Raw genomic sequence first — 25,002 nt, forward strand, 5'->3', positions numbered from 1 at the left:
CCTTTAAAACCGCAGGACACCCCACCTACCTCCCACTTACACGCATGACAATTATCGGCTGATAGCTGATAGCTGATGCTCTTCCAACTGCCAGTGAAATTACAAAATTTTCCAAATGATTGCATTTTAGGTCATCGATTGACATCGCGACATCAGGGCAACGGATGGGAATTCATCATCAATTGCATTTGTGGCCATTAGGCGACGCTTTAAACTGATTCCATTCGAAGCTAATATTCAATATACAATGAGGGAATTCATTTAAGAGAACTCCCCGCCCCCTGACCAGGAGAAACTTCTACTGGAAGGCCAGAGGAGAGGCAGTGCAGTCCTTCGTCATGGGTGGGGCCCCAAAAATCTAATTAGGACAAACTTGTGGCCTGACTTTGTACCCAGAATAATATATTCGTAATCGTACATTCGGGAAGGAAGTCTCCATTCATTTTGCATGCATTCAAAAGAGGCTTTAGCTCCTCCCCGAGGCGAAGTTTTTAGAGAAGACTAAGAGATTTGAATAGAACAATGGGCGGGTGGGGAAGGGGGGGGGAGGATAACTATTTTCCACACAGAGGGAAAATTAAAGTTTCACAACACGTAGAGAAAAACACATCGTCGTACTCCTCGTACGCGTATGTGTCGCATTAGTGGGAGTCAGTCGCATCGCATATCCTTTGGATACATTCTGCGCACTTGGGCGCTACAAGTTGTGCATAAATAATTTATGGCAGCTGGTGCTGCGGTTGATTGACTAACTGATTGGATGACTGAATGATGGACAGATGGGGCAATGCCCCCTCCACACTCACACGCCCCCGCAAGGGCGGGGCTGGAGTGTTGCGTATGGAGTGCGCAACAAATGGAAATCATTGATTGCTTTGACAATCGCGGAATCTTTTGCGCCCCATGCAGCGTTCCGTTTCCGTCAAGGACAGAAAGGATATCAAATATAGCAAACGCAAGGAGTCCAGGTGGTAGGTGGGCGGTGCTGGGTTGCGGGGTGCGGGGGCGGAGTGTGCGCACGTCATCGGTTTGAGGTAAAGCCTGCCCCACAGAACAGAACGCGGCAATCTCTTCTATGCGCAAAAGTTTAACGAACTTGGGAGGAAAAATCCTATATACATACATCCTATATATGTGTGTGTGTAATGGGCGTGTGTGTGTGTGTGTGTGTGTATACGCACTTTGTGTACGGCCATTATGTATTTGCAGAAAAGGGACAGGTAGGGAGAGCTTTCTCTTGGGTGTGGTTTCTGGCTTAGCTTCGACGAAAGCTCTTTCCTAGGATACATGTATCCTACATGTAACTGTACATTCTACACGACATGTAACAGGACTTTTGAGAGCGCCAAGGAACAAAGTAATCGGTAATGGCCCAATTGACAACAATGAGTCCCATTCCATACACAAATGTTGCGCATTCCATACACAAATGTTGCGCGTTCCATACACAAATGTTGCTAATACACTCATACCCTGGGAAATGGATGTTATAGAATTGAGAAAGTGTTTGTCATCCTAGGCTCTAATTAATTCAGAAACTATTCAGTCTCTGTTTTAAAGAAATTTTAACGATATTTTGCAATTAGTAGTCTTCTTGCAGAGACCAAGAATTGGTACAAGGATCAGGATTTCTATTCGAATTCATGAATAGGCCAACAAAATGCCATCTAAGACAAGGTCTTTACAAATTACGTTTGAAAGTAGGTTGGAAAACAGTATCTTTATATAATATTCACGAAATAGGGTATACAAATGCCCATACTGGTTGACAAGAAATGAGTCTGCACATCCTATCCTATACTATCCTTAGTGTGCACTACCAGCCATGCTCCTTCTGGAGGACATGCTTGTAAATGGTTATAGGAACGGGATAGGGCTTCGGCACCGGAATCCTGATCTGCTTGATCACCTCCACGGGATAGGGCTTCTCCACTTCGACGGGATAGGGCCTCTCCACCGTGTAGGGTATCTTCCGTTCGGTTATCTCTGGGACTATCTTGTAGACTGGCACTTGGATCTCCTGCTGGACGGGCACGTGGACGGCATAGGGTTCGGGGATCTGCAAGCGGATCACATTGGGCACTTGCACGGCCACCGGATGGGGAATGGGCAGTGGAATCTTCTCTATCACATGCACGGGCACGTGCTTGGAGATCTCCGAATATGTGGTGGGTGTATGATGATGCTGGTAGTGTCCCTCCCCGCCTCCTCCGCTACTCCCACTGCCACTGCCGCTGGCGCCGCTTCCACCGTAGTGGGAGCCACCATCCCCTCCTGACCATCCCTCGTCGCTGTGCTCCGAGGCGCAGATCATCTGTATCCCGCAAATCAGTACGAGTATCTGCGGAAGGTATAGGTCTGAAAATGGCTTCGGTTCTAGCTCTGGGCTGGACTCACTATCCTCCACATGGTGTCCTGTGTGTCCTTGAGTGTGTGCTGTGCGGCTGGAACTCAATCGACCAATGCGAATGGTTGCCATCTATCCGCTGGCTTTTATAGCCTCCGAAAGCCAAAGCCACAGCCAAAGCCGCCCAAAAGTGAAAGATTTGCAATGGGATCGCGCCCAGGCCCTGATGTAACATTGAAATAGAAAGTATTGCATTGCCATTACCATTTCGCTCGCATAATTTCCATTGTGCCGCATTTTCCATGGCCATTTCCCGGGGAAATGTTATATCAACATCGAAACAAGATTGAGTTCAAGCGGGTATCAAGTGGTTCAAGTGGATATCAAGTGAATGTCCAGTCTTTAGGGTTAAGGTTGTTGCACGTACTCCTGCTCCGATTGCTTCCGTCAGCCGTGGCAGTGGCAGTAACAGTGGCAGTGGCCACTGTGGCTGTGGCAGCTGGAAAAGTGAACGCTCCACTGCAGACCAGACCTGGCATTTTCCTGTCAGACAACTTTTAATCAGCATCCCAAGAGTGGGCGCCCAGCCGAAATGAAAACTGGTTAGCAAATGGCTTTCAAATATGATTTATTTTTACAAAAAATGTCCGCCCGTTATGCCATGGAAAAGTGCCATAACTGGGCAAAACTCTCTAACTAAATTGTGGATGGCTAAGAACTAGGAGAACTTCCTCTAGGGCTTCCTCTAGGGGGCCTCTGCGTCCAGCTCGTCGTCCCATTCCCAGTCGTTGAAGTCATCCTTTGGGAAAAGAAAAGCAAACCAATTAGGGAATCGAGGGAATCTTCTGAGAGAGTACTCACGTAATCATCCAGTCTGCCCTTCTCCTCGGGCAGGGCTCTGGGGGAGCAGGCCACGTAGGAGACGCCTGTGTTGTGGGCAGAGCACTCGCAGGTCTGCGCCTGGATGGGCCTGGCACTGAGAGCCACACGTTTCGCGAAGATGGTGGCGAACCGCTTGATGGGATACTTGCGCTCCGGCTGCAGCTTGCGGGCACTGAACACCGAGCCCTCGGTCTCGAGGGCCAGGGGCGTGCAGATGCCCAGGTTGCTCTTGGGGATGTGCACCTGCTTGCGGGTCTCGCCGTCGCCCTCGGGGAAGCGCTTCGAGTAGACGAGGTCGCGGTCCATGCCGAAGAAGTGGCGCAGCTTGCGGCTGCGCTCAAAGTCGAATTCCGTGTCGGCCAGGATGTGCAGATTGATGCCCTCCTCCAGCATGTACTGCAGGATGGAGGTGTAGTCGAAGCGCATGTCCTTCGCGGCGCACCGGCTGCAGGAGAGCAGGATGAATGTCTTCGAAACACCCGGGCGGAAGTTCAATTTGGCTGCCGTGGAAATGGCCATCAGGATGTCGCTACTGCTCCCGTTTCCGGTGTTAATGTGGCCAAAGTAGTCCGATAGTTGCTCCGGCCTCGACGTGAACTCGTTGTGCTCGTAAATGATGCTGCGTGCCCGGTCGTAGGGCGTCGCTCCACCAAATGCGACCACAGAATACCTGAAAAGATTGTCGGTTCGATAAAAAACTGCGGATTGAAGCGCTCTCGAGGGGCTACACACCGATTGTTGGTCAGCCCGGCGACCTGCAGCTGCTCCTCGATGCTGCCGACGACAGTCATGATGTTCTTGGACACATTCAGATTGGCATTGCAGTCCTTGGCCTCAACAATGAAAACCACATCGCTGCTGTGCGGGATGTCCGCGCCTGTCAGCTCCATAAAAGTGCCCTCGGGCACATACGAGCCATTCGCCAATTGACAGCTAAAGGAAAACAGGGAACAGAAACAAAGTCAAGGATCGCCTCTAGACAGTAGATAGCAGAATCGCTTACAAGACACACTGCGAGGGCACTCGCATGGGCACCTTCAGGGCCGTGCAGGCCTCTATGTACGCCAGGGCCGCGGCACAGGCTCCCTTCACAGCCGGATGTCCGGTGCGGATGGGCGCCGATTTCATGCCCAGATCCAGGCACATCTCGTAGAAGGGCGTAGGATCGAGGACAGCGCTGCAGGTGGACAGGATGCCCGTGCGGAAGAAGCTGCTGCACGTCTCGCTCACTTCCTTGGTGATGGCCGGTCGGATGGACGCCTGTGTCTGGCGGCACTGCTGCACGCTCCAGGAGTCGGTGAATGCCTGCGCCTGGGTCTCGTTGGCAATCACACCGTTGGACATGGTGTACTCGTCGTAGGGCTCGTTGTTCAGCGTCCCCAGAAGGCCGGCGGTCTTGGCAAAGTACCAGCCGCTGACCTCGAACCAGCAGAGATCGAACTGCACGTTGCAGTGGAGGCTGAACTGCGTGTCCGAGGTGATGGAGAGGACATCCAGCTCCCGATAGATGTTCACGGCGCCCAATTTCAGAGGGAGAATGGGTTGCGGATTGCCATTGACACTTATGTGCTGCGGACAGAGGAGGAAAGGGTGAATGTCTGGTGTAGAAATGAGGCTACTGTCACCTACATCCGTTCCCAGATCGATTTCAATCAACTGTCCATTGGCGATGAAGCTCAGCTTTCGCGTGAGTCCTTGGGACTGGGACGATGGCTCCAGCAGCAGGGTGAAGTTCCGCTTGAAGAAGTCGTGGGCCAGCAGATAGCTGCACTGGGGATTCGCGCTTCCATCAAAGTCCAGATTGAGGCCCACATAGCGCTGGTCGAAGGTCATGTAGTGCCTCGAATCGATGAGCAAGGCGCGAGCTAAAGAAGAGAAGAGCATTACAGGAAGCATTCAAGGGGAACACGAAGCAAAGAACTCACAATAGTAGGGTGGAAGCCAGGTCTTGGGATCCAAATGCGCCCGCATGTTGTAGAGCTTCATGACAATCGAGGAGTTCGTTTCGGAGAAGAAGCTCTGGACCTTGGAGAGCATCTGGTACTCGGGTATCTCCTCGAACTTGGGCGTCTCGTTGAACGCGTGCCACGACATGGGCAGCTTCTGCTCCAGATCGATGATGCCCACCTCGGGGTCGAACACGAACTTGGTCTTGGCCTCGCGATACATGTCCGCCGTCTCCAGGGCATTCATCGCGTAGTTCCTGAATTTGTTCCGCAGGAGACCGTACACCTGGTGGAGGCGATGCTCGAACTGCAGCTCATCGGCCACCCAATCGATCTTGGCCACAATCTCGTTGTACTTTTGCACCACGATCTGCACCTGCTCGATCTTCTCCAGCTCCTTGAGCTCCTGCCAGATCTCGGTCAGCACCTCGTTCAGCTCCGCCCCAAAGGGCACGAGCTTAAAGTACTTCTCCTTGACGAAATTCCACGCGAGAGTCGAGTACTTTTTGATATTGGTGATGGCGTCGTTGGCCTTGAAGTCCCTGTAGAGGCGCTCCGCATCCGCCGTGAAGCTGGACACCTTGTTGAAGTACGGGGACTCCGCCAGCTCGTTCGTTCGCTTGTAGATGAAGTCGAAGACCTCCTTGCTGAGGTCCCAGGCTGTCGTTTCGATGAAGCTGATCATCTTGAACATGTGCGGCTCGAAGCGCTTCAGCACGTTCTTCCAGTGGTTCTCCGCGAGGGTCCAGGTCTTGTGCCACAGGTTCTCTATGTACTTGATGAACTTGATGTGCAGCTCCTTCACGAACTTGTCGTACTTCTCGATGCCCTTCTCCATCAGCGTGGACACGTAGGCGAGGCTCTCGCCGTGGAAGAACCTGCTGACGGCCTCCAATAGATTGTTGTACGTCGCCTTGATCGTCTCGATCAGCCACACGATGCTGTTGCGCAGTGCCTTGCCGGAATCGCCCATCGCCTGCCACAGCTCCGTGAAGATCTTCGGCAGCGACTCGATGTGGTCCCTGATTGCCAGCTCGTCGAGGATCGTCAGCGTGAAGTTCACCACGTGCTTGATGTAGAAGTCGTTGGCCTCGTACGACTTGTTCATGAACAGCCTCAGATCGTTCAGGTCCTCCTCCAGGACGCTCAGCTGGCCAATGTCCTCGATGAACTCCTTGTTGTACTCCCGGGCCGTGGCCCACACCACGCCCACCGACTCCACCGTCTCCGTGTAGATGGACTTGATCCAGAAATCAATCCCCTCCGAGAAGGAGCTGTAGACGGAGTTGCCCACGGAATTGATCTTCTCCCGCAGCTCCCCGCGGATGCTGGGACGCCAGTGGAAGCGGCCCGTGATGAGGCGCGAGTGGTTCATCTTCAGGTAGGAGCTGACGTCGATCACCCTGATCTCGTCGTAGTTCCGCCAGATGTCCAGGTAGCCGCTGCGCGAGTCCGGAATGTATCCGACCATCTGCAGGTTCTGGCTGGCATCCTCCGTGAGGTTGAAGTCCATGCGGGCGTACCGCTCCGCCAGATCCACGAACACATAGCCCGTGTGGTTTGTGTCCGGCGTGTCCCAAATGGTGGCATTCAGTCCGTAAACGGGATACTGCCACGTCGGCAGCAGGTGCAGGCGCACGGCATGGAACGGCGACTGGCGCTCGTACTCCAGCTCCCGCTTGTTCAGATCCAGGAGGGCCAAGAACTTGCCGTATCTCGCGGGGAAGATGTCGCGCTTGTAGTGGGCCGTGGACTCCGTTTTGTAGTAGGAAGTGCGTGCCGCCAGAGTGCCGTTCAGTTGCACGTCCAACTCCGAGGCCTGGTGCTTGCCGTAGATCTTGAACGTGTAGTTCGTGTGCCCCAGCTGGCTGTAGAGATCGCGCAGCTGAGCCCCCAGGACGATCAGCTGTTCGGGCTGCTCCGAGTAGTCGATGGTGAGGTGAGTGCGCAGCAGATCCTGCGCTCCGCGGTAGTATGTGGCGCGGCAGTTGATGTCCTTCTCGAGGTAGGGATGAGCCACGGACAGCCCGAACGTACGATGGTCGCGATCGCCGCGATGCAGCGGCTCTGCCGTCCAATGCAGATTGCTGCGAATCGTCTTGGGCTGCTGGTAGATATCCCCGCCGCCCCACTGCAACGACAGATCCGAGTTGAAGTGGTTGTCCGTGATGTAGTACTGGCCGGCGGTCGTGAGGTTCCTCTTCGGGTAGAAGATGTCCAAGGCGAAGCTCTGGGATTCGTTGCCGACCTTCAAGAAGCATAATGAATACATGAATCAACGTATATAGTATATAATGATAGATTCCCGTACCGTCGTGAAGTTGCCCAACTCCAAATTGTAGCCGATCCACGCCGTCTCCGAAAGCTCCAGCTTCGTGTGCTGCCTGACGACCTCGGGGCTCACTTCCTCGTATTTTGTGTACAGAACCACCGCTCGATTCGGATGAATGGCCACCACCTTGAAGTCCTGTCCGTTGATCATGATGCGCGTGTGCAGCTCTCCCGTGAGATTGAAGTTCTTGGCGTTCCGCAGTTCATAGACTTCGATGTGCTTGATGTCGCGCACGCCCAGGGGGTCGCTGGTGTCCCGCGTATTGACGTAGTGGATGCCCAGGGGCTTCACATCGTTCTCCAAGGTGATGTCTGTGGTCTCCTTGTAGAGGGGGCTCTTCTTCTGCTCGTTCCGCTTGTACTTGCCGTCGAGCACCTGCTGATCGTTGTAGACGACCTTTACGTTGCCTGAATCCGTGTTTTGACGCTTCTGCAGGCCGTAGGCAATGTCCGCTCGATGGCGCGTCGTCAGGGGCACCTCCAGCTCCACGTTGCCATTGAGATTGTGGTTGCTGTTGTCCGCCGAGCTGTTGTAGGTGCTCTGCAGCTTGAAGTAGGCGCTGTCCTGTGGCCAGAAGCAGCGGCAATAGCGATAGCTTTTACCACTGGAAGAGGGAGAACAAATGAGGATTATAATGCCATTTCGGGAAAAGGGAATCCCTCACCTTTTGGTCGTGAATTCAAAGTCCGTCTTGAACCAAGTGACATTCAGGAAGGGCGTCGTGCTGTTTAAGGTTCCGTGCATATTTGTGAGGGAACTAAAGGACACGTCCAGGTCACTGATGCGGCGACTCGCGGGATAGTCCAGGGCACACACCAGGTTGTGGTACTCCCTGTCCTTCTGGTCGTAGTGTCCGGTCAAGGCGACCGTGTGCTCCTCCTTGAACTTGGGCGTGATGACCTTCGCGTAGAACTCCCGCCGGACGCCCTGCTTTTGCAGCAGCTGGAAGTCTCCCTCCACCACAGAGGGGCTCTTCACCGCTCCCCACTCCACGTGGGCCAGGCCCTGCAGGTTGCTCGTCTCGTTGCGGTACGAGAGGCGCGAGAGAAGCTGCTTCTGCGCCTCTAATGCCTCGTAGGAGACCTCCAGGAACAGATGGGGATCGATAAACTGCTGGCTAATGACGTTCCCCCTGTAGCAGGCGCTGATCTGATGCCGATCCCCCACTGGGAGGGGCAGCTGCGTGAGAATTCCGAACTCAAAGTCGTCGACGGAGGCGTAGCGCAGGCTGCCGTTCACGTCGAGGTTCCACTTGGAGTCGACGCTCAGGCGGCCCCCCGTCTGCAGCTGCTGGAACGTCTTGCCGGGATTCAGGTACCTGGCGCTGGCGTGCACCTTCCGGGGCTGGGCACTCGGCCGCTCCAAGTAGCTCTCGAGCACCAGCTGCAGGTTCTCCGCGAGCACCCACGACCACAGGCAGCTGCCGCGGCCGATGTAAGGCCCGATCTGGTACTCGCCCACGATCTTCCCCCTGTCCGAGTGGACGCCCACGTCCGAGTGCAGGTGCACCGACTCGATGCCCAGCTGCTTCCACGGCGTCTCCAGATTCACGTCCGCCACCATAGCCCCCCGCTCGGTGGAGGGCTTCAGGGTCCCGTAGAAGTTGATGCGCGCTATCTCCGGCTCCGTGCTCTCCACCAGCACCGAGAAGTCCATGCCGTCGTCGCTGACGCTGTACCCGCCCGATATCTGGCACATCTTGCCGTCCTCGATGGCGCTGAACGAGAAGCGGATCTTCTTGGGCCCCGCCTCGTTGATGTTCACCTCGATGACCCCGTCCCTGCCCCCCGCCTTGGGCTGCACGCGCAGCGTGGCATCGATGGGCAGGCCGTCGCCCATGCGCACGGCTCCACTGATGCCATAGGTGGCCATGTTCCTGTACAGAAATCCTGAGACGTCGTATCGCTGGGCATCACGCGGGCTCCTCACAAACGTCCCGTGCATCGAGATGTTGCGGTAGTTCTTCAGCGGCGTCCACACCTCGATGTTGAAGACATCCTTCTTCTTGTTGGCCCGCGTCCCGTAGGCCACGCTCTGGCCGTCCCTGCTCTGGAACTGCAGGTCGAAGCTGAGCTGCGGACTGGCTCCCTTGGTGGCCAGCACCGAGGTGGAGGCCTGCTGCAGGGGCAGCATTGTGGTGCGGATCCTGCCATTGGCGTTCACAAAGTACTGCGGATCAGTGTGCCAGTCCGTCTCGATGTGCAGCTTATTGATGGTGCCGTTGTCGGTGACCTCAAAGCGAATGTCGATGGAGTTGTCCACCGCCGAGAAGTCCTTCTTGAAGTACGCCTGGCAGGCGTAGTGCGGAATGACGTCTGTCTCGAGGAGTATTCCCACAGCAGTCTCCAGGAAGCTGTCCTCGTTCTGTAAGGATGCAAAGAGGAGGATAATGATTAGAGGGGGATACATGGGATACAGTATATGTGGTGCATACCTCCACAGAGGCCGCCAGAGAGAGATGTGTGTGCGCTGTGACCGAAGTGATGTTCCCCTTGTACGCATTGTCGTCCACTTCCAGGCGTCCGCGTATGTCGATCTCCTGGAGCAGCTCGTAGGGCGTCGTCAGCTTCAGCTGGACATGATGGGCCTTGGGCTTCACGTTGTCCTGCACCTTTGTGTAGTTCACCTCGAATCCCAGTTCCTGGATGTGGTTCTGGACATCGTTTACTCTGAATTTGATGCGTTCGTAGAAGGAATTGAAGTTCAGGTCGATGTGGTACTCCACAATGGACTTGACATCCCTGGCGGCGGCGAAGGGCGTCTGTACGGTGAGCAGATTGTGGACATTCAGGTAGTCCGGATAGTGAAGGCGATCCTTGAACTCTAGGCGCCCTTGCGGCAGCTGCACGTGCCCCACAATCAGATAAAAGTCAATGATCTCCTGTATGTCCACAGTGCCCACAACGGTGGGCCAGGCCAGGGAGTCCACCTCAAAGGACGTGAAATACGAGAAGTACTCCTCATCCGCGTCCGGTTTGTAGTCCGTGTCCGCGTTCAGCGGCTGGAAATCCTCGTCGTAGAGCATCTCCAGCTGCATCTTGTGGCTGCCCAGCTGGTTGATCAGCTCCGACTTGGGCTCCCCCCGGATCTTCACGCCCAATCGGTAGCTGGAGAGCTTTCCGTGCAGCTGGAAGACGAAAGTCTCGCGCTTCAGGAGCTGCGCAATGAAGCCGTTCTCCTCAAAGCCCGCCAGGGGTGTGAACACCAGATACGAGTACTCAAAGTCCGTTAGGTTGTTCATGTGCCAGACGCCCGTGAAGCCGAGCGTCGCGTTATTCCACAAGCCCCGCATGTCCACGCGCTCGGGATTCATCTGCGCCACAACGGCCGCTTGCTGGAAGCTCTCGATGGGCGTGGCGACGCTCAGCTTCACATCGAAGGTGAGGAGACTCTTGATGTCCGCCAAGGCCTCCACTCCCAAGGCCGCTGTGGGGGCACGAACCTCCGCCACGGCGTGGCGTTTCTTTTCGTTCAATCCGAACCGCCCGTTGATGGTGCGGAATTTCTCCAGGGGCGTCGTTATGTTGATGGTCAGCATGTTGTCCGTGAACTTCTTCACGTAGCCATCCATCGTGAGGGTAAACTCTCGCACGTCAAAGTTCAGGGATGCCGCGCCGCTCACCACGCGCTGGTCGTTGAGCGAGAACTTGGCCACGAGACCGCCCTTCTGGTAGCCCACGAAGGGACTCACGAGATGGACCCTCCCCGAGACGTTGTGGTGGCGCTGGGTCCGAGATATCTCCCAGTTGGAGTTCATGCCGTAGGTGCTGAACGTCTCGTTCTGGCTGTAGCGTAGGTACAGATCGGTGTCCACCTTCTGCGGGTCCTGCCAGTGGATGACCTTCACGTTGAGCGTGGGTATGTCCTTGATGGTGCTGTTGATGCCGAAGCGAACGTCGAAGGACACGAGCTGCTCGCTGATCTCGTAGTCGCTCTTGTAGCCCAGCTCCAGCTTCTGATCGTCGGCCCAGAAGAGCGTGGAGTTCACGAGGATCAGGTTCTGGAGGTTGTAGACGCCCGCCCGCAAGCTATTGGTGCGCCAGCCCTCGAATGGTGTCCTCAGCTCCGCATGCAGCCAATTGTGCAGCGTCTGTCCCGGCAGGATGCCCGCATCGTACTCGAATTCGATCACTTCGGTGATCGACCACGAGGCATGCGCCTTTCCGTAGTATTTGGGGCCCCCCGTGAAGGTGTTGAAGCCGCAGTTGATGGTGCGCTCAGGATAGGTGACCATCATGTTGCCATCGTAGTGCTTGGTCCCCGGATTGTTGTACTCCACAAGCAGGCCCAGCCGCTGGCTGGGATCCCGATTGGCATCCCACTTGAGCTCCAGAGAGAGTTCCTTGCGCTTCTCCACATTCAGGAGACCCACTTTGATGTGAATATCGCGGATCCTAGGCAAAGGATTGTTTGATATTTGAATGATACTTCTTTTTGCTGGTTCTCCACTTACTTGTCGATGTGCAGCTCCAGTTGCAGGAGCTTCGGCTGCTCGGACAGCAGCTTCGCGTTGATCCAGTAGTCCCGCTCCTTGATTTTGAAGCGCACCTCGGCATTCGAGTTGCGGTTGTGCGCATTCGCGGCGTACTGCACTGTCAGCCCGTAGGGATCCTTGCCGTACTTCGCCTGCAGGTCGTAGAAGATCAGCAGCTGGTTCCGCCGGTAGACGATGTTCAGGGAGGTGGCCTCGAACGAGGGACTCTCGACAATCAGCTTGAGATGGTGCAGGGCCTGGACCCGCGAGCTGCGATCCTTGTAGTTGCCCTTGAGGGCAATGGAGTGTCCCGTGAACCATGAGCCATTGATGAAGATCTACAGAGACAAACCAGGAATTAGTTTGAGGCGGAGCGGCAGCGACAGTAAGAGACACCATACCATGTACTCCTTGGGGGCTTTTTCGTTGACTTTGAGACTGGCTGTGCACGAGTTGAACTCGGGCACCGTCACATTCATGTAGGCATCGATGGCGAAGAGGTTTCTCCTTGGAAGATGGACGGAGAAGAGCCCAGTGACCTCCTTCTCCGGAGCGTACTTGAGTCCCACGATTACATTATGTTCCGTGCCATTTTTGCTGCGTTCCTCGTGTCTAAAAAAGAGCATTTAGAAGCTAGTCCTGACCGCAGAACCCTCTCTACCTACTTGACCATAATCCTATAATCGATCTTCGATCGAGGGAGCTTCAGTTCGACGCTGGCTCGTGTGCGCGATCCCTCCCAGAGAAGATCCTCCGACTGGGAGCGGGCAAAGATCAGCCGCAGGAGGCTCGTGTAATTCGGATTCACATAGTCCGGAGCATTGTTGTACGTGATCATGCCCTCCGTGTGGCCCTGCAGGCTCAGCCAAGTGGCATTTGAGGCGAAATTGAGCTTCGGATAAGCGGAGGTGCGCAGCTTCATGTTGCCCCGATACTCTGTCTTGGCCCTGTCCCCGTTGTTCATCAGACGACCCGCAAAGTTGATTGTTTCGATGGTGTTTGCCTGGAACTGCGAAAGGGAATACGAAGGCAATGAAAGCCAGTAAAGGATAGAGCTGGAAGGAAGGCGAGGCGGAACATACCCTGTATTTGATGGTCATGTTCGTGGAGGTTGTCACCTCGCTCTGGACAATGTTTCCTCGAACGACGGCTTGGAGTTTCTTCGTCTCGAAAGAGAGGTCCACGTCGTGCTGTCGGATGCCGTTCTTCTCGTTGATCTTGATGGATCCAACCAGTCCCGTGATGTTCACCCCATTGATGGCCAGCAGCATCCGTGGCTTGTAGATCCATGCGGTAAAGTCCTGCTGGCGGCGCAGCTCCATTCCCAGGTCCAGCGAACGATTTCCATTGGTGTCCAAGTACAGATCTAGTCGTCGGTAGTCGGGATCCCCGTCGTAGCTGCAGCCAGCGGACACGCGGTTCCTGCCGTTGACAAACGCCACCGAGGCATTGAAGGCGTGCGGCACACTCGTCACATTCGCCACGAGAACGCGTGGCACCTTCGATCCGGGGGTCGTGAAGACCAGCGAGAAGTTGTCGATCTCCTGCTGGTCCCACCTGTACTCGAAGACGTACTTCTTGGAGCTCAGATCGGACTTCTTGAGGATCAGGCTGAGATTGAGAGGGCCCGCGAGCAGGAGACTGGGATACGCGCTTGTGGCGTTGCTCAGATCAGCGACACTGTAGTGGGAGCACATCTGCAGACCCAGCGCGCTATCGAGCACCGGCCAGGTGCATGTGGAGTTGGAGCTGCGCTTGGGGATGCCCGCCTGGGGCAGCTCCTTGTCGCGCTTCATCACCAGCAGCTCCGAGCGGACGCTGAAGATCTCGTTCTTGTCCTGCGGCAGGTTGAAGGAGAAGGACACGAGGTTGCGGCCCCGCACCTTGAGGCTGGCCTCCAGCTCCGAGTTCGAGTACAGATTGCTCTTCACCTTGATCCCCGACTCCCCCCAGAACATGTCCGTCTGCATCGTGGAGATGATATCCACCGAAACGGAGGGCTTGAACCTGCCCTGGACATCAAAGTGCCAGTCGGTGGGGGGCTCCATCTGATCCAAGCTCCCAGAGACGCGCAGGTCCACGGAGGAGGCGCCAAACGCGTGGATGGCCAAGGGGAGACCCACTGCCAGGGGCACCGTGTAGGAGGCGTCGAGGAAGACCCGCGACTTTGTGTAGGTGAACTCCTTGCCGGAGAGCACGCGGTTGGCCTGCTCGAACGGATTGAACTGCGCGGCCAGGGCCATCACCTCCATCATGGACTCGACGTTGTAGTAGCGCAGATCGTTGCCAAAGACCCGGAGGCCGAACTGCGCCCGCGGGTTGCTGTAGTCGTACTTCAGTTTGTAGCCGAGTTTATCCACATTCCGATCGATCGAGTCTTTCCTGGCGGATGCGGCAGCTCCCGCATCGCGCTTCTGCCTTTTGGATCCGCTCAGCGCCTCCTCGTAGTCGTAGTCCTCGTCTTCCTCCTCCGTTCCCGCGCCTCCTGCAGCGGCTGCTGCCAGCTGGGCCTTCCGCTTGAGGCGGAGGCTGTCCAGACTCAACAGATTCTCTATGGTGTCCTCCTCCTCGGCGCTCTCGTTGCCCAGCCAGCGGTTCAGGAAGGAGAGCTTCTTGCGCAGCAGCTCCCCGTTGAAGGGACCCTTCGGTCCGAATGCCCCCGCCACCAGCTCCTCCAAGCCCTCGGCCCGCGCACTGAACTCGAAGAAGTTCACGGACTGCCCGAAAAGATCAGCCGTGAAGTTGACGCTGGCGATGCGCGGCAGGTAGGAGTCGGTGCCGAAGATCAGGTTGGCATCGGTGGTGGTCCCGAAGTTGTACTCGTCAAAGAAGAGACTGTGCTCGTAGTTGCGCGAGAACTTGCGGATGTCCAGCTTGAATCTCTCCGAGAGCTCGTCGTTCAGCAGCAGACCCTGGGCCTCGATCCGCACGGGAGAATTCGATTTGGCGAGGTTCGTGAGATGGGACCACACGAAGGAGCCCACCTGGTTGATCTGCTCGTGATCGAGGATCGCCTTGATGCTGCCCACGGAGATGTAGTCCGGACAGCGCATGGCCTGCAGGTAGCTGTAGATCCTCAGCTCCGAATTGAGCGTGTAATTCGCGTAGCGATCGAGGAAGTATCCCCGATACTTCAAGCAGTCGACGCGCCTGAAGGCGAGTATCCCCTGCAGCCGAAGGTCCACGGGCACCGCATCGTCCCGGATGATCTCCTGGACCTGCTCCGCGAAGGCCGCAGAGATGACGCCAATGTTCCCGAGGCCCTTGAGCAGCACCACCAGACGCTCGCGATGCTTCCGCTCACCCTTGTACATTTGGAATCTGCTGAGGAACTCCGTCTCGAGGAGATTGATGATCTGCTGCACGCGCAGGCTCTCCTCGCAGGCCTCGTGGTGCTTGCAGTAGCTGTGCACCACCGCAGTGGCGCCCAGAGTGTACTCCGGGTCCAGTCGGTGCTTCGCGTACTCAAGAATCGTGTAGAAAGTCTCGAGGGTCTGCTCGTCGGGGCGTGTTATGAACGACAGCGATGTCATCCAGCTGTGGGCCATCTGCTTGGGCAGCTTCTCGCCCACAATCTGGTCGCGCATCACCTGATAGGAGGCGGTGCTGCCGATGTACGGGAGGGATTCCAAAACGTGGTTTCTTCCTTGATCGCAAGTGCCAGCCGAGCGCTGCAGCAGAACGGAGAGCGTCTTGTAGTCGAGGCTCTTGCAGGTGTGCAGGAAGCTCGAGAAGATGTCAATGAACTCGCGCTGAATGTTGGGGAAGCCCAAGGCGCACATCTCCACCAGCTGCTCACGGGCGGCCTTGATTTCGTCATGACTGGGCTTCACCGCAGGCGTGTGATCAAACACCAGAGTGGCACGACGATCCACGAGCTCGGGATCTGTTTTGGGGAGAGATAAGCTATGAGCCGAGGGATATTTGCTATTGCCGAACACTTACTCTGCTCCAGGAACTCCCCGGCGCTGTAGTTCTCCTCCTCCTTCAGCAGAAGTCGGCTCCGGCTGGTGGTCAAGGCCCCCGAGCTGGCGTTGGAGAAGGGCACCAACAGATGCGTCTCCACGCAGCTAATCTCGCGGTACATCCTCTGGTCCACCGTCAACTGCAAGGAGAAAGATCGAAATGCATCCCCAAGTCAAATGAGAATCTATTTGGCACTCACATTGCAATAACTCTGGGAGTTGAGGATGGGCCAAATGGTCTTGTCGTCGCGGAAGGTGTAGGGCGTCGTCTGGAGCACCGAGTGCGTGGCATAGCGTTGCCTGCAGCTGGCAATGTCCTTGGTCTTGCGTATCGTCACATAGACATTGTCCGTGGCCTCGAGGGCGTACTGCACCTGGCATTCGCCGGAGACGTCCGTCTCTGTGGTGTTGAAGTCCACATCGAAGCGCATCATCGTGTTCTGGAAGGCTGAGAGAATGCCCTTCTTGATGTTGAGGACCCAGGGGGTCTCCTGCTCCTGGGGGCACACCTCGCCGATGAGGCCGTCGTGGAAGGCGAAGCGCAGCAGGTTCTTGCTCAGATCAATGGCCAAGCTTACGCTCTGGGGATGCAGGTTGTCAAAGTCCCCCGTCTGCTGCTCATCCACGTTCTCGGCGCTGGTCAGACTGTCGTAGTAGTCGTAGGACGGCTCCTTTGGCTTCTCGGGTTCGTTGTCCACATCCTCCAGGCGGTCGTACAGCTTGGCATCGTTGATGCGCAAGTAACCCTCGCAGGGCTTCGGGAAGAATATGTCCAGATTGGTCTTCAGCACCAGATCCGAGCTGTTGTCCCCCGATCCGGCGAACTCTGTGCGCAGCGACACCGTGTACTCGTACTTGTACAGCTTCTCGCCGTAGCTGAACTTGGGATTCTCGATCTCGCACTGCGGTCGCCCGCAGATACGGGGATCCTTTAGGGGATCTATAAGAAAAATTGATTCATGATTATCTGATAGCGGATCGTTATTTTACTTACTCTTTCTCGCTGCCTGGCAGTGTGCGGCAATGAGCAGCAGCAGCCCCAGGCCTGCCGCCAGTCTATACAGTGCGCCCATGTCTGGGCGACTTCTCCTTGACGATCGAACGCTTCTCTGGCCGAAGGGATTAACCCTCTCTCCTGCAACGAAACGAAATGCAGCACATCTTTAGTGTGTGGCTTGGAAATGTAGCGGCCTTTAATAGAATATAATCTTGCATTTGATTAGACAAAGGCAGTAACGATGGCCGTAGGTCGCCTGAAAACATTTCCATTATCCATTCGTTTGACAAGCTGACACCAGCAGAAACTACTGATGAAGGAGGAGCCTGGCGTTACTTCTGTAATATTTGCAAAATGATTTCTCGCTCAAGTGGGTTTTTAGGTTTTGTGCATTTGCCAGGAGTGCGGGTGGCACCATTGCTGTGGTGTGGTGTGGTTTCTGCTGTTGTTTTCCTTTGAAGCCATCCAGAAAGTGGAGGAGTCATCCGTCCATTATTATAACACATCCCCTGGCCCCTGGCTCCGTCGCTCCATCGCTTTCTGAAAGCCAAATGCAAAGCCAAAGCAAATCAATTGAATTTCCACTTGATTCCACATAAAACACACACAAAACCAGGGAACAGGGAGCCAAGAAGAAGCACTCGGGCGGTCCGTCCCATGCCATCCCAACCTCCATCATTAATTCCAGCAATAAAGTGGGTGAAGAGGCGTGCGCGACTCCGACAGCTCGATTGATGCCAACTGTTGTTTGCATTTGCATTTGATTTTAAAGCAGCTATCGAGCATCAGGCGAGGGGGATGGGCGATGGGGGATGGGGGATGCACAAAAAACCAACAGAAAGTGTTCTTTTTTCTGGCTTTCTGCATTTCCTGCACTTTGCAGTCGCATATAAATCCCCAGATCTCACACTACTCCTGCACCTCCTTCGGATGCGTCTCCTTTACGCCCTTTTCCGGAGCTTCCTTCTGCTGTTGCCGCTGCTGCGGTTTGGGCCTGAGGTCTGATTGCGGTTCGGGGTGTTTGCTGACAATGATTGCTGCAAGAAACAGTGAGAGCACTTAACACTTTTTTGCACTTCGACCCACACGCCTTGCTCCTACTCAGGGGGAACGGTCGGGGCGGGGGCTGGGGCCGGCGTGTACATCAATTCGTCCATTTCCATCCATCGACGTTGCTGCCTCGCTCCACCCGGCGCCTGCTTCCTGATGCTGCTGGCTGTCGGAATGCTTGTGTGTGGCTGTCACAGATTGAATTGCGATTGCTTTCCTTCGCTGCTGCGAGGGTAAATAATGACTGCAAATCACGCAGCTGACGCCAATCTGGCCAAATTGCAGTTTTCTATATGTTTTATCGCTTGGATTTGCCAGTTTTTCTTGCTCCAACAGAAGCGTTCACGTGGTAACTAGGAACCGGGGATAAAGAACCAGAAAATGGGGGACTGCAGTGGAACTAAGCCAAATGAACTGGATATCGGAAGCAGTTCCCTGTATCGTTTTCGGGGCGAAGAAAGCTGCAGAAGAACTGGTTCCTCTGAACCAACATATCGATCTTGTTTGTTTTGCTCTTTTTACGTGAAGTTGATTTTCGGTTTTTTAATGGACTATTCGCGTCGGGAGTGAAAATATTCGCAAATACAAGTGCAGCCAAGATCAGAGAATGGTTTAATAACATTAAAAGCTAGAATTGAGTGCGCCCTAACCCCGATGCCGGCGGATTAAACCAGACTCGACTTGACCTACGGCAATGTGCACTCCATTTCGGTTGCAGTTGACTGCCCTTGGTAATTCGCGCGTGTTTTTCGCTTTTCGGTATTAAATGTGACTGGAAATAATTATGAAGTTATCTGCAACCAAGATCGCTGCTTAATTTAGCGGCTTAGCCGCCTCCCTCTAACCTCAAAGCTGGGAATAAAAGCAAGACAAAAAAAGGCACCGCATGGCTGCCACAGACACAGTGGAGTCGAGATACTGCTGCAGCATACTATCAGTGGCAAGAGGATGCTATTGCATTATCTTCTTGTCAGCGGGGGCGAACCGAGATGCCCCGCGGGTCATCCCATCCCACTGGTGGTGCTTCTGATTCTGCCGCTGCCGCTGCCGACGGCGCTGCCGGAGCGGACAAAGCCGATAAGCGGCTTAACATCCGCGCGGGGGCCTGGATAAAAATTGGACGTGGAATAGACACAGGGTATGCATGGATATATAATTTCGAAAGATTTAGAGGAATAATCATAATGGAAATGAAAGTGGTTTTTCGGATTGGGATTGGGATTGGACGAGGGGACTGGCTCTGCTCTTTGATGATGATGATTCCCGATGATGCACTTTGGGTTAATCCCAATAAAAACAATGCCAAAAATACAAGCAAAAAAAAACCAGGACAGCCCCGAGTGCCCATAAATTGAGACCCTCTGCCCCGCCGCTACTGTACTCACCCCTTCCCTTTCCCCTGACCCATTGGCATAACCGAACAAACAAAACTTACGGTTACTTGCCCAAAGCCAGAAAACTACGGCGCCATTTGTTTTCATATTTCTCCTGCACGCTTGTCCCGCTCTCTCACTCTCTCTCTGCTCTCCCACATCTACACATGCTCTATCTCGCTCACACTCTCTCTCGAAGGCAAACATTTTTGTAAAAATGCAATTTTCAAGCGAAGGTGAAGTTAAAGTTGAGTTTCGCTGAAGAGGTGGAAGGGGAAATGAGAGAGCGTGTGAGTAAGAGAGCGGGTGAGAGAGTGTAAAGAACTTTAGCAGATTGTTAGCGAGAGAGAGGGAGAGGGAGATAGCGTATAAGAACAGCTAAAAAAGTGAATTGCTCGCAAAGCGCCGACCAGGGAATACTCTGCACCAGCGATGCGGTTGTGTGGAAACGTGAAAACGAACTTACAAACTTCAGGAAAACTGCAGGGAAATCGAAATGTGAGATCCAATTATTGTCCAAGAATACTCTCACATAAAGTGCTTTGATCCGGCGGCAGGGAAAGGCAAGGCGAATGCAAATTGATTTTGAACCTGATATTTTATGCTCCCTCCTGACCCCTGGCGTCCGTTTGTGATCTCCTCCACGGAACGGAACGGAACGTTCAACAAAAAGTAATAAAAAGCGTAGAAATTTTCACTAACATAAATTCCAACGTAAATGCAATTACGTTTGTTGCAACAACTTGTTAGTGGATGGCGGAAGGAAGAGTGGCGGGGTGGGGCGGGGCAGTTTCACCTTCCTGGATGGGGTCATGCGTGCCGCACTTTCTCCCCGCTGCACTTGCTCCCTGCCGCACACCGCCCATACATATGTTCCACATGAATTGCAAGGCGGAAACACTTTGCAACGTCAACATCGTCGTCTCGTCCCTAGTCCTTCGCTCCTGCATGGCATGCAAATCTAATAACAAAGTACGCAAAGAAGTTCCATATGCAACGAGGGAGGAGGCAACATCAACGTGGAAGGAGCTGGAGGTGGCGTCTGGGTCCTGGCGCTGAAAGAATGGAGGAGTAGCACATCCTCTGCAAGGACGATTGCATTGCGTTTATTCGATCATTTTTGAAGAGTGCGTTTCGTCCTGATGCAGCAGCAGCAGCAGGAACACTCGGAAGAGCCCCATCATCAGTCGGAATGGAGGAAGCACGCAGTCATCGCATAAAGGGAGAGCAGTTTGTTCCTACATCCTCTACGAGGATTGTCCTGCTGGTGCTACTGCCAGGGGCAACGGGAAAATGGGAGCGCAAGCGGCAATAAGCTCCTTCGTCCTTCGTCCTTCGTCCTTCCTCCTTCGTCCGCCTGCGACTTCTATTAGTTTTTCCAGAGGGATATTCGTTTTTTATTTTTTTGGAGCTTCTGCTGCTGCTGCCATTCTGCATTCCATCCTCCTCCTGGCATCCTGGCATCCTCGCATCAGGCGCCTGTTCCTACGGATAGGCTCCTCCTTGTTATTGTTGGCTTTGTTCCCATTTTGTGTTTTTTGCACCACCACCCACTCACCACTCCTCCCTCCCCCACGGATGGGCCCCCTAATGGCCTCCGCCGTTAAATGGGGCGCCATGTTTGTCCATTGCCTGGGTCCAGGGTACCACACCCCCTCCTGCTCCTCCTGGATCGACGTGCATGCAATATGCAATGCATTTTTTGCCCAGGTTCAATAAAGACAAAGGTGAAAGGTGAAACGAGCGGAGAGGGGCGGCACAGGCGGGAAACACAGGTGAAAATCGCTCGTGAGTTGGGTGAGAAATTGGAAAATTGAAAATTATGTGTATCACTTGAAAAATGGCTAATAAACGAGATTAAAATGGGGCTGAAGCGAGAGCCAGAGAGCGGGGGCCTCTCTGTGATTTTTCAGCTGTAAAGCGAACGAAAGCTGAGGAGAAGTGCGGAAAAGCGGGATGAAAGGATAAACGACCTAGGGAAATGCCTGGGAAACTTCTATAAATGGAAAACTGGCATCCGGATGAAAGGTCTGGCCTGGAAGGCAGTGGCTTAAATATGGGAAATTTAAAGGAAGAATCCCTATTGTTTTTCAATAGAGGATTGAGGAGCTGTTCTACTCGAATGATCCACTTGGAAGAGACACACACGATTAGGGGGGTGACCGCCTCTCGATAGCCCTCCCAATTGCAATCACTTCCCCTGTAGGACTCGTGGGACTCCTGGGATTCCGTTTTCCAAAGTGCTCCTCAAATCAATACGCATACGCACCGTTGTACAGCAACTGCAACTGGCAGCAGGCAGACATTTGCATAATTTGGCAATGCTCTCACTTAGATTTTGATGCCAGTTCTTGCCCCATCCCCATCCCCATCCCCGTTCCCATCCATGGAGGAAGAACTATTATGCAAATATGCATTTAAGCATGGAACAAAAAAACATCCCCTGTGCCATTTGGAAGGCAAAGACTTGCAGTCAACTGCAGAGCAGGAGCTGAAAGAAGGCAGGAAGGAAGGATGGAGGAGACCCACTGCCTGGTGGCTCGGAACTCGGATCTCGTATTAAGGTGTTGCCCAAGCAGTCACCCTGCCCTGCTTCCAGGAGTCTGCCACCTCGGCCGGAAGGCACAAGGCGGGGCAGTTGGCAGCAGTTTGTCTGGCTGTCTGGATGTCTGGCTGTTTGTTGGTTTTATGTGGCTTAAATCGTAGCCATTTCCACAGACGCCGCCCCACTCCGGCCCACTCTGCTCCCTTTTTTATCCCTGTTTTCCTGCTGTTTTTCCTGCTGTTGTGGCGGCTCCTGTCGTTGGGCGGCTACTTAGTTCTTAGTCGCAGTCGTCGCCGCACTTTTGGCTCGTTTAATTTTTATGGCTTTGTAATTAAAAATATTATGAGACCAGCAGACCAAGAGGAAGGGGCAGAGGCACAGGCGGAGGCGGAGACGGAGGAAAAGGTGAAAGGAAACTACTCTCCTTTCTGCCATCTGTTTAAGTGGGAGGCTTTAACGGGGTTTCCGGGATTTGTTCTCCAACTCCTTTTCTACGAGGATGAGGACAGGGAATGCTGCTGCTGCTGTTGCACGTGTTGCTGTGCCCCACTTAAGCGCCTCTTCAAGCAGAGAGAGAGAGAGGTGGGAAGGGGGGGGCGATTTATGTGGTTCATCCATAATGAAGCCTTAAATAAGTATTTGGACTCTCGTTTCTAACCAGATTATTTCTACTCTCTTGCAGGAGAGATGTCTCCCCCTCATCCTGGACATGCTCCACAGCCCTAATCCCAGGCGCTTTGTCCGGTGTCTGGAGGCCCCGGAAGGAAGAAGGAGGAAGGACCAAAGGGAAGCGTAGCACATGCACCCATGCACCTTAAGGAGGCACAGACGTGTCTCCTCCCTTATGGCTGGGCTCCCTTCTGGGGCTAAGGGTTAAGGCAGATTGATGGGCACGAGGAGTGGAAACCATGTCGCCACATGCCACCTGCCACCAGCACCCAGCCACATGCGCCACATGGCTGAGTCTGACATTTTTGGGGCTCAGAGCGGGTTAAGTGCGTGCTGGCCAACAAGTGGACGACGACGACGACGACGACGACACTCTGGCGGACAGATCGCTTGAGGAAATTAAACGAAAACCCGGCTGCTACAAAGGAGTGCCGCTCCTGCACCCCCCTCTGGCACAGTCCCCGCTGACAGCCAACACCCAGCAGCGGGGAGGAGAGCGGGGAGGTTGTGCCCCCTGAGAGGAGAGGTTTAATCCCCCACACCTTTTGGATGTGTGTGTGTCTCGTCGGACTGTCACTTTGTGTCTCTCTCTCTCGCTCTGTGTTAAGTGTTTCGCGTTCGCGAGTGAAATGAAAATCCAAGAGCGGAAAATGCCCCGCAAAACGAGACAGAATTTATACGGAAAGGCGAACACAAAACAGAATGTGCGCCAAAGGATTGAAAATGCAAATGGAAATGTGTGAAATATACTGCTAATATTTTTGGGGTAAGTTCTGTTTTGAGTCACTATTTTTAAACCCGATACTCGAAGGGCAGAGGCGCCTATTAGATTTGTGGGTATCACACAGCAAAAAGCGTTTACGATCCCATAAAGTATATATTTTCTTGATCGGCATCTACAGCCGAGTCGATATAGCCATGTCTGTCTGTCCGCCTGTCTGTTCGTCCCTCCCGATGAGTGCCTAGATCTCAGAGACTATGGGAGCTCAGAGCGCTCTACCATTTCATCATTTTAGCGGAGGTGAGCCGTACCGACTGAGAGTCGGATATAAATCGGGAGTTGCGGCCTTTGCTCGTCAAAAATATATTTTTATAAACATTTGGGAGAAACTTGTAAAAGCTTGGAAGAATACCTCCCGCATTGGACCCATGAATGCCCCTCAACGATCCCATTTTTATACCAAAAGTAAATGAATCCTTGAATAAACTCAAGAAGATCGCCATTGAAAATCATTCATCAGTTGAATCTTCAAATCATTCGTTTCTTGGAAAAGATTCGTATAGATAAGATTTAATAATCTGATCTTTTCAGATTCCGATTTTTCTCTAGGGTGGGCGGTCTCTTAAAAACTAGAATATATATATATAGTTTAGTGGTGGAAAAGTGATCTCATGCTTCACTTATCTGCGGAAATCAAAGCTGATAGAGATCCAAGATCCCCGGATCCACAGTTCGATCAACTTTGTAGCGGATTGCAATTCAAGATCGAAGGGAAGCGATGGTAGGGGTGGTAGGGGTTGTATGGGGAGCTCTTATCAAGAGCATTCAATACGTTTCGCACGTTTCTGCTAAAATTATTATTATTTTATAAAATTGTACTACAGATTGTGTAGAAGATTCCCTTTTATTTTTTATTGGAGAGCTTATTCGTAGTGCCAGAGAGAACTCTTTCCAGAGAGTACTCTCTCCCGATCCTCCATCATCCGTCGCTTATCATGTTTCACACACACTTTATTTATTTATAAAAACTGAACAGAACTGCTGCTTGCTAGGCTCTGGGCTCTGGGCTCTGGGCTGCTTGCTGCTGTATCATCATTTGAATGAATATTTGTATTGAACTCTTGAACCGATCGGATCGGCTTATCTATCGCCAGCCAACCAGCCAACCAACTGAATCCGATTCCGAATCAACGGATCTACGGATCCACGAAACACGTATGAGGTTCAGGGTTCAGTTCGAACGGCGGACATGTGGCTTTACACTAGTTTGAGGTTATTTTCCATATATTTGCTTCACTTTTCCTTCACTTTTCACACGTTTTCCCTGGCGCTTAAGCAGGGTCTTTGGGTCTTTGGGTCTTTGGGCAAAGCTCTGAATTTTCCGCACACATTTTGTCACATTTCAATGCACTTTGGGGCACAGAAAACAGAGCCGCACGTTAATGAGTTGCAAGTTCACTTCCGGTACGTTAAGCACACACACACAGGGGGGGGGGGGGAATGGGGGACTGTTGCGGAATGCGTCGGCGCAACGGGATCGAAACACGAGTGTATCCTTACTTCCGTTTCAAACGAGCAGCCGCCAAAAAGCCTTTTTCCGAATTCGGATTCCGATTTCCGATTTCCGATTCCTCTGGAAGTCCAAGAAAAAAACTCTCGAGGATGCGTCCGTTGCCCACGAAGCGGCAAACACGAATGAGG

General features: G+C 53.6%; 2 protein-coding genes across 2 annotated transcripts; both read right to left on the bottom strand.

Moving 5' to 3' along the window:
- Positions 1-1,713: 1,713 nt before the first annotated feature.
- Positions 1,714-2,335, bottom strand: LOC6902786 (titin). Its single transcript, XM_033379253.1, has one exon. The coding sequence runs from the start codon at positions 2,312-2,314 to the stop codon at positions 1,817-1,819; it is 498 nt and encodes a 165-aa protein (XP_033235144.1). The 5' UTR covers positions 2,315-2,335; the 3' UTR covers positions 1,714-1,816.
- A 623-nt stretch (positions 2,336-2,958) lies between these two features.
- Positions 2,959-25,002, bottom strand: Apoltp (Apolipoprotein lipid transfer particle). The gene is made up of 17 exons (XM_001356333.3): positions 24,862-25,002; positions 16,941-17,081; positions 16,147-16,886; positions 15,927-16,086; positions 13,064-15,867; positions 12,647-12,990; positions 12,383-12,593; positions 11,961-12,319; positions 9,942-11,901; positions 8,172-9,871; positions 7,487-8,111; positions 5,155-7,423; positions 4,859-5,094; positions 4,233-4,798; positions 3,962-4,162; positions 3,209-3,899; positions 2,959-3,146 (listed from the first exon to the last, which is right to left on the bottom strand). The coding sequence occupies exons 2-17, from the start codon at positions 17,017-17,019 to the stop codon at positions 3,093-3,095; spliced, it is 12,999 nt and encodes a 4,332-aa protein (XP_001356369.2). The 5' UTR covers positions 17,020-17,081; positions 24,862-25,002; the 3' UTR covers positions 2,959-3,092.

Source organism: Drosophila pseudoobscura, chromosome 4 (genome assembly GCF_009870125.1).
Source record: "Drosophila pseudoobscura strain MV-25-SWS-2005 chromosome 4, UCI_Dpse_MV25, whole genome shotgun sequence".
NCBI classification, from domain to species: domain Eukaryota; kingdom Metazoa; phylum Arthropoda; class Insecta; order Diptera; family Drosophilidae; genus Drosophila; species Drosophila pseudoobscura.

What these genes read in the sequence shown, in the direction of transcription:
- LOC6902786 (XM_033379253.1), bottom strand. Translation starts at nt 2,314, where the DNA reads ATGATCTGCGCCTCGGAGCACAGCGACGAGGGATGGTCAGGAGGGGAT.
- Apoltp (XM_001356333.3), bottom strand. Translation starts at nt 17,019, where the DNA reads ATGGGCGCACTGTATAGACTGGCGGCAGGCCTGGGGCTGCTGCTGCTC. An exon ending in CGGGGAGTTCCTGGAGCAGA is followed by an intron (nt 15,868 to 15,926) that starts GTAAGTGTTCGG and finishes TCCCCAAAACAG; the next exon opens with ATCCCGAGCTCGTGGATCGT. An exon ending in ACATGACCATCAAATACAGG is followed by an intron (nt 12,991 to 13,063) that starts GTATGTTCCGCC and finishes TCCCTTTCGCAG; the next exon opens with TTCCAGGCAAACACCATCGA.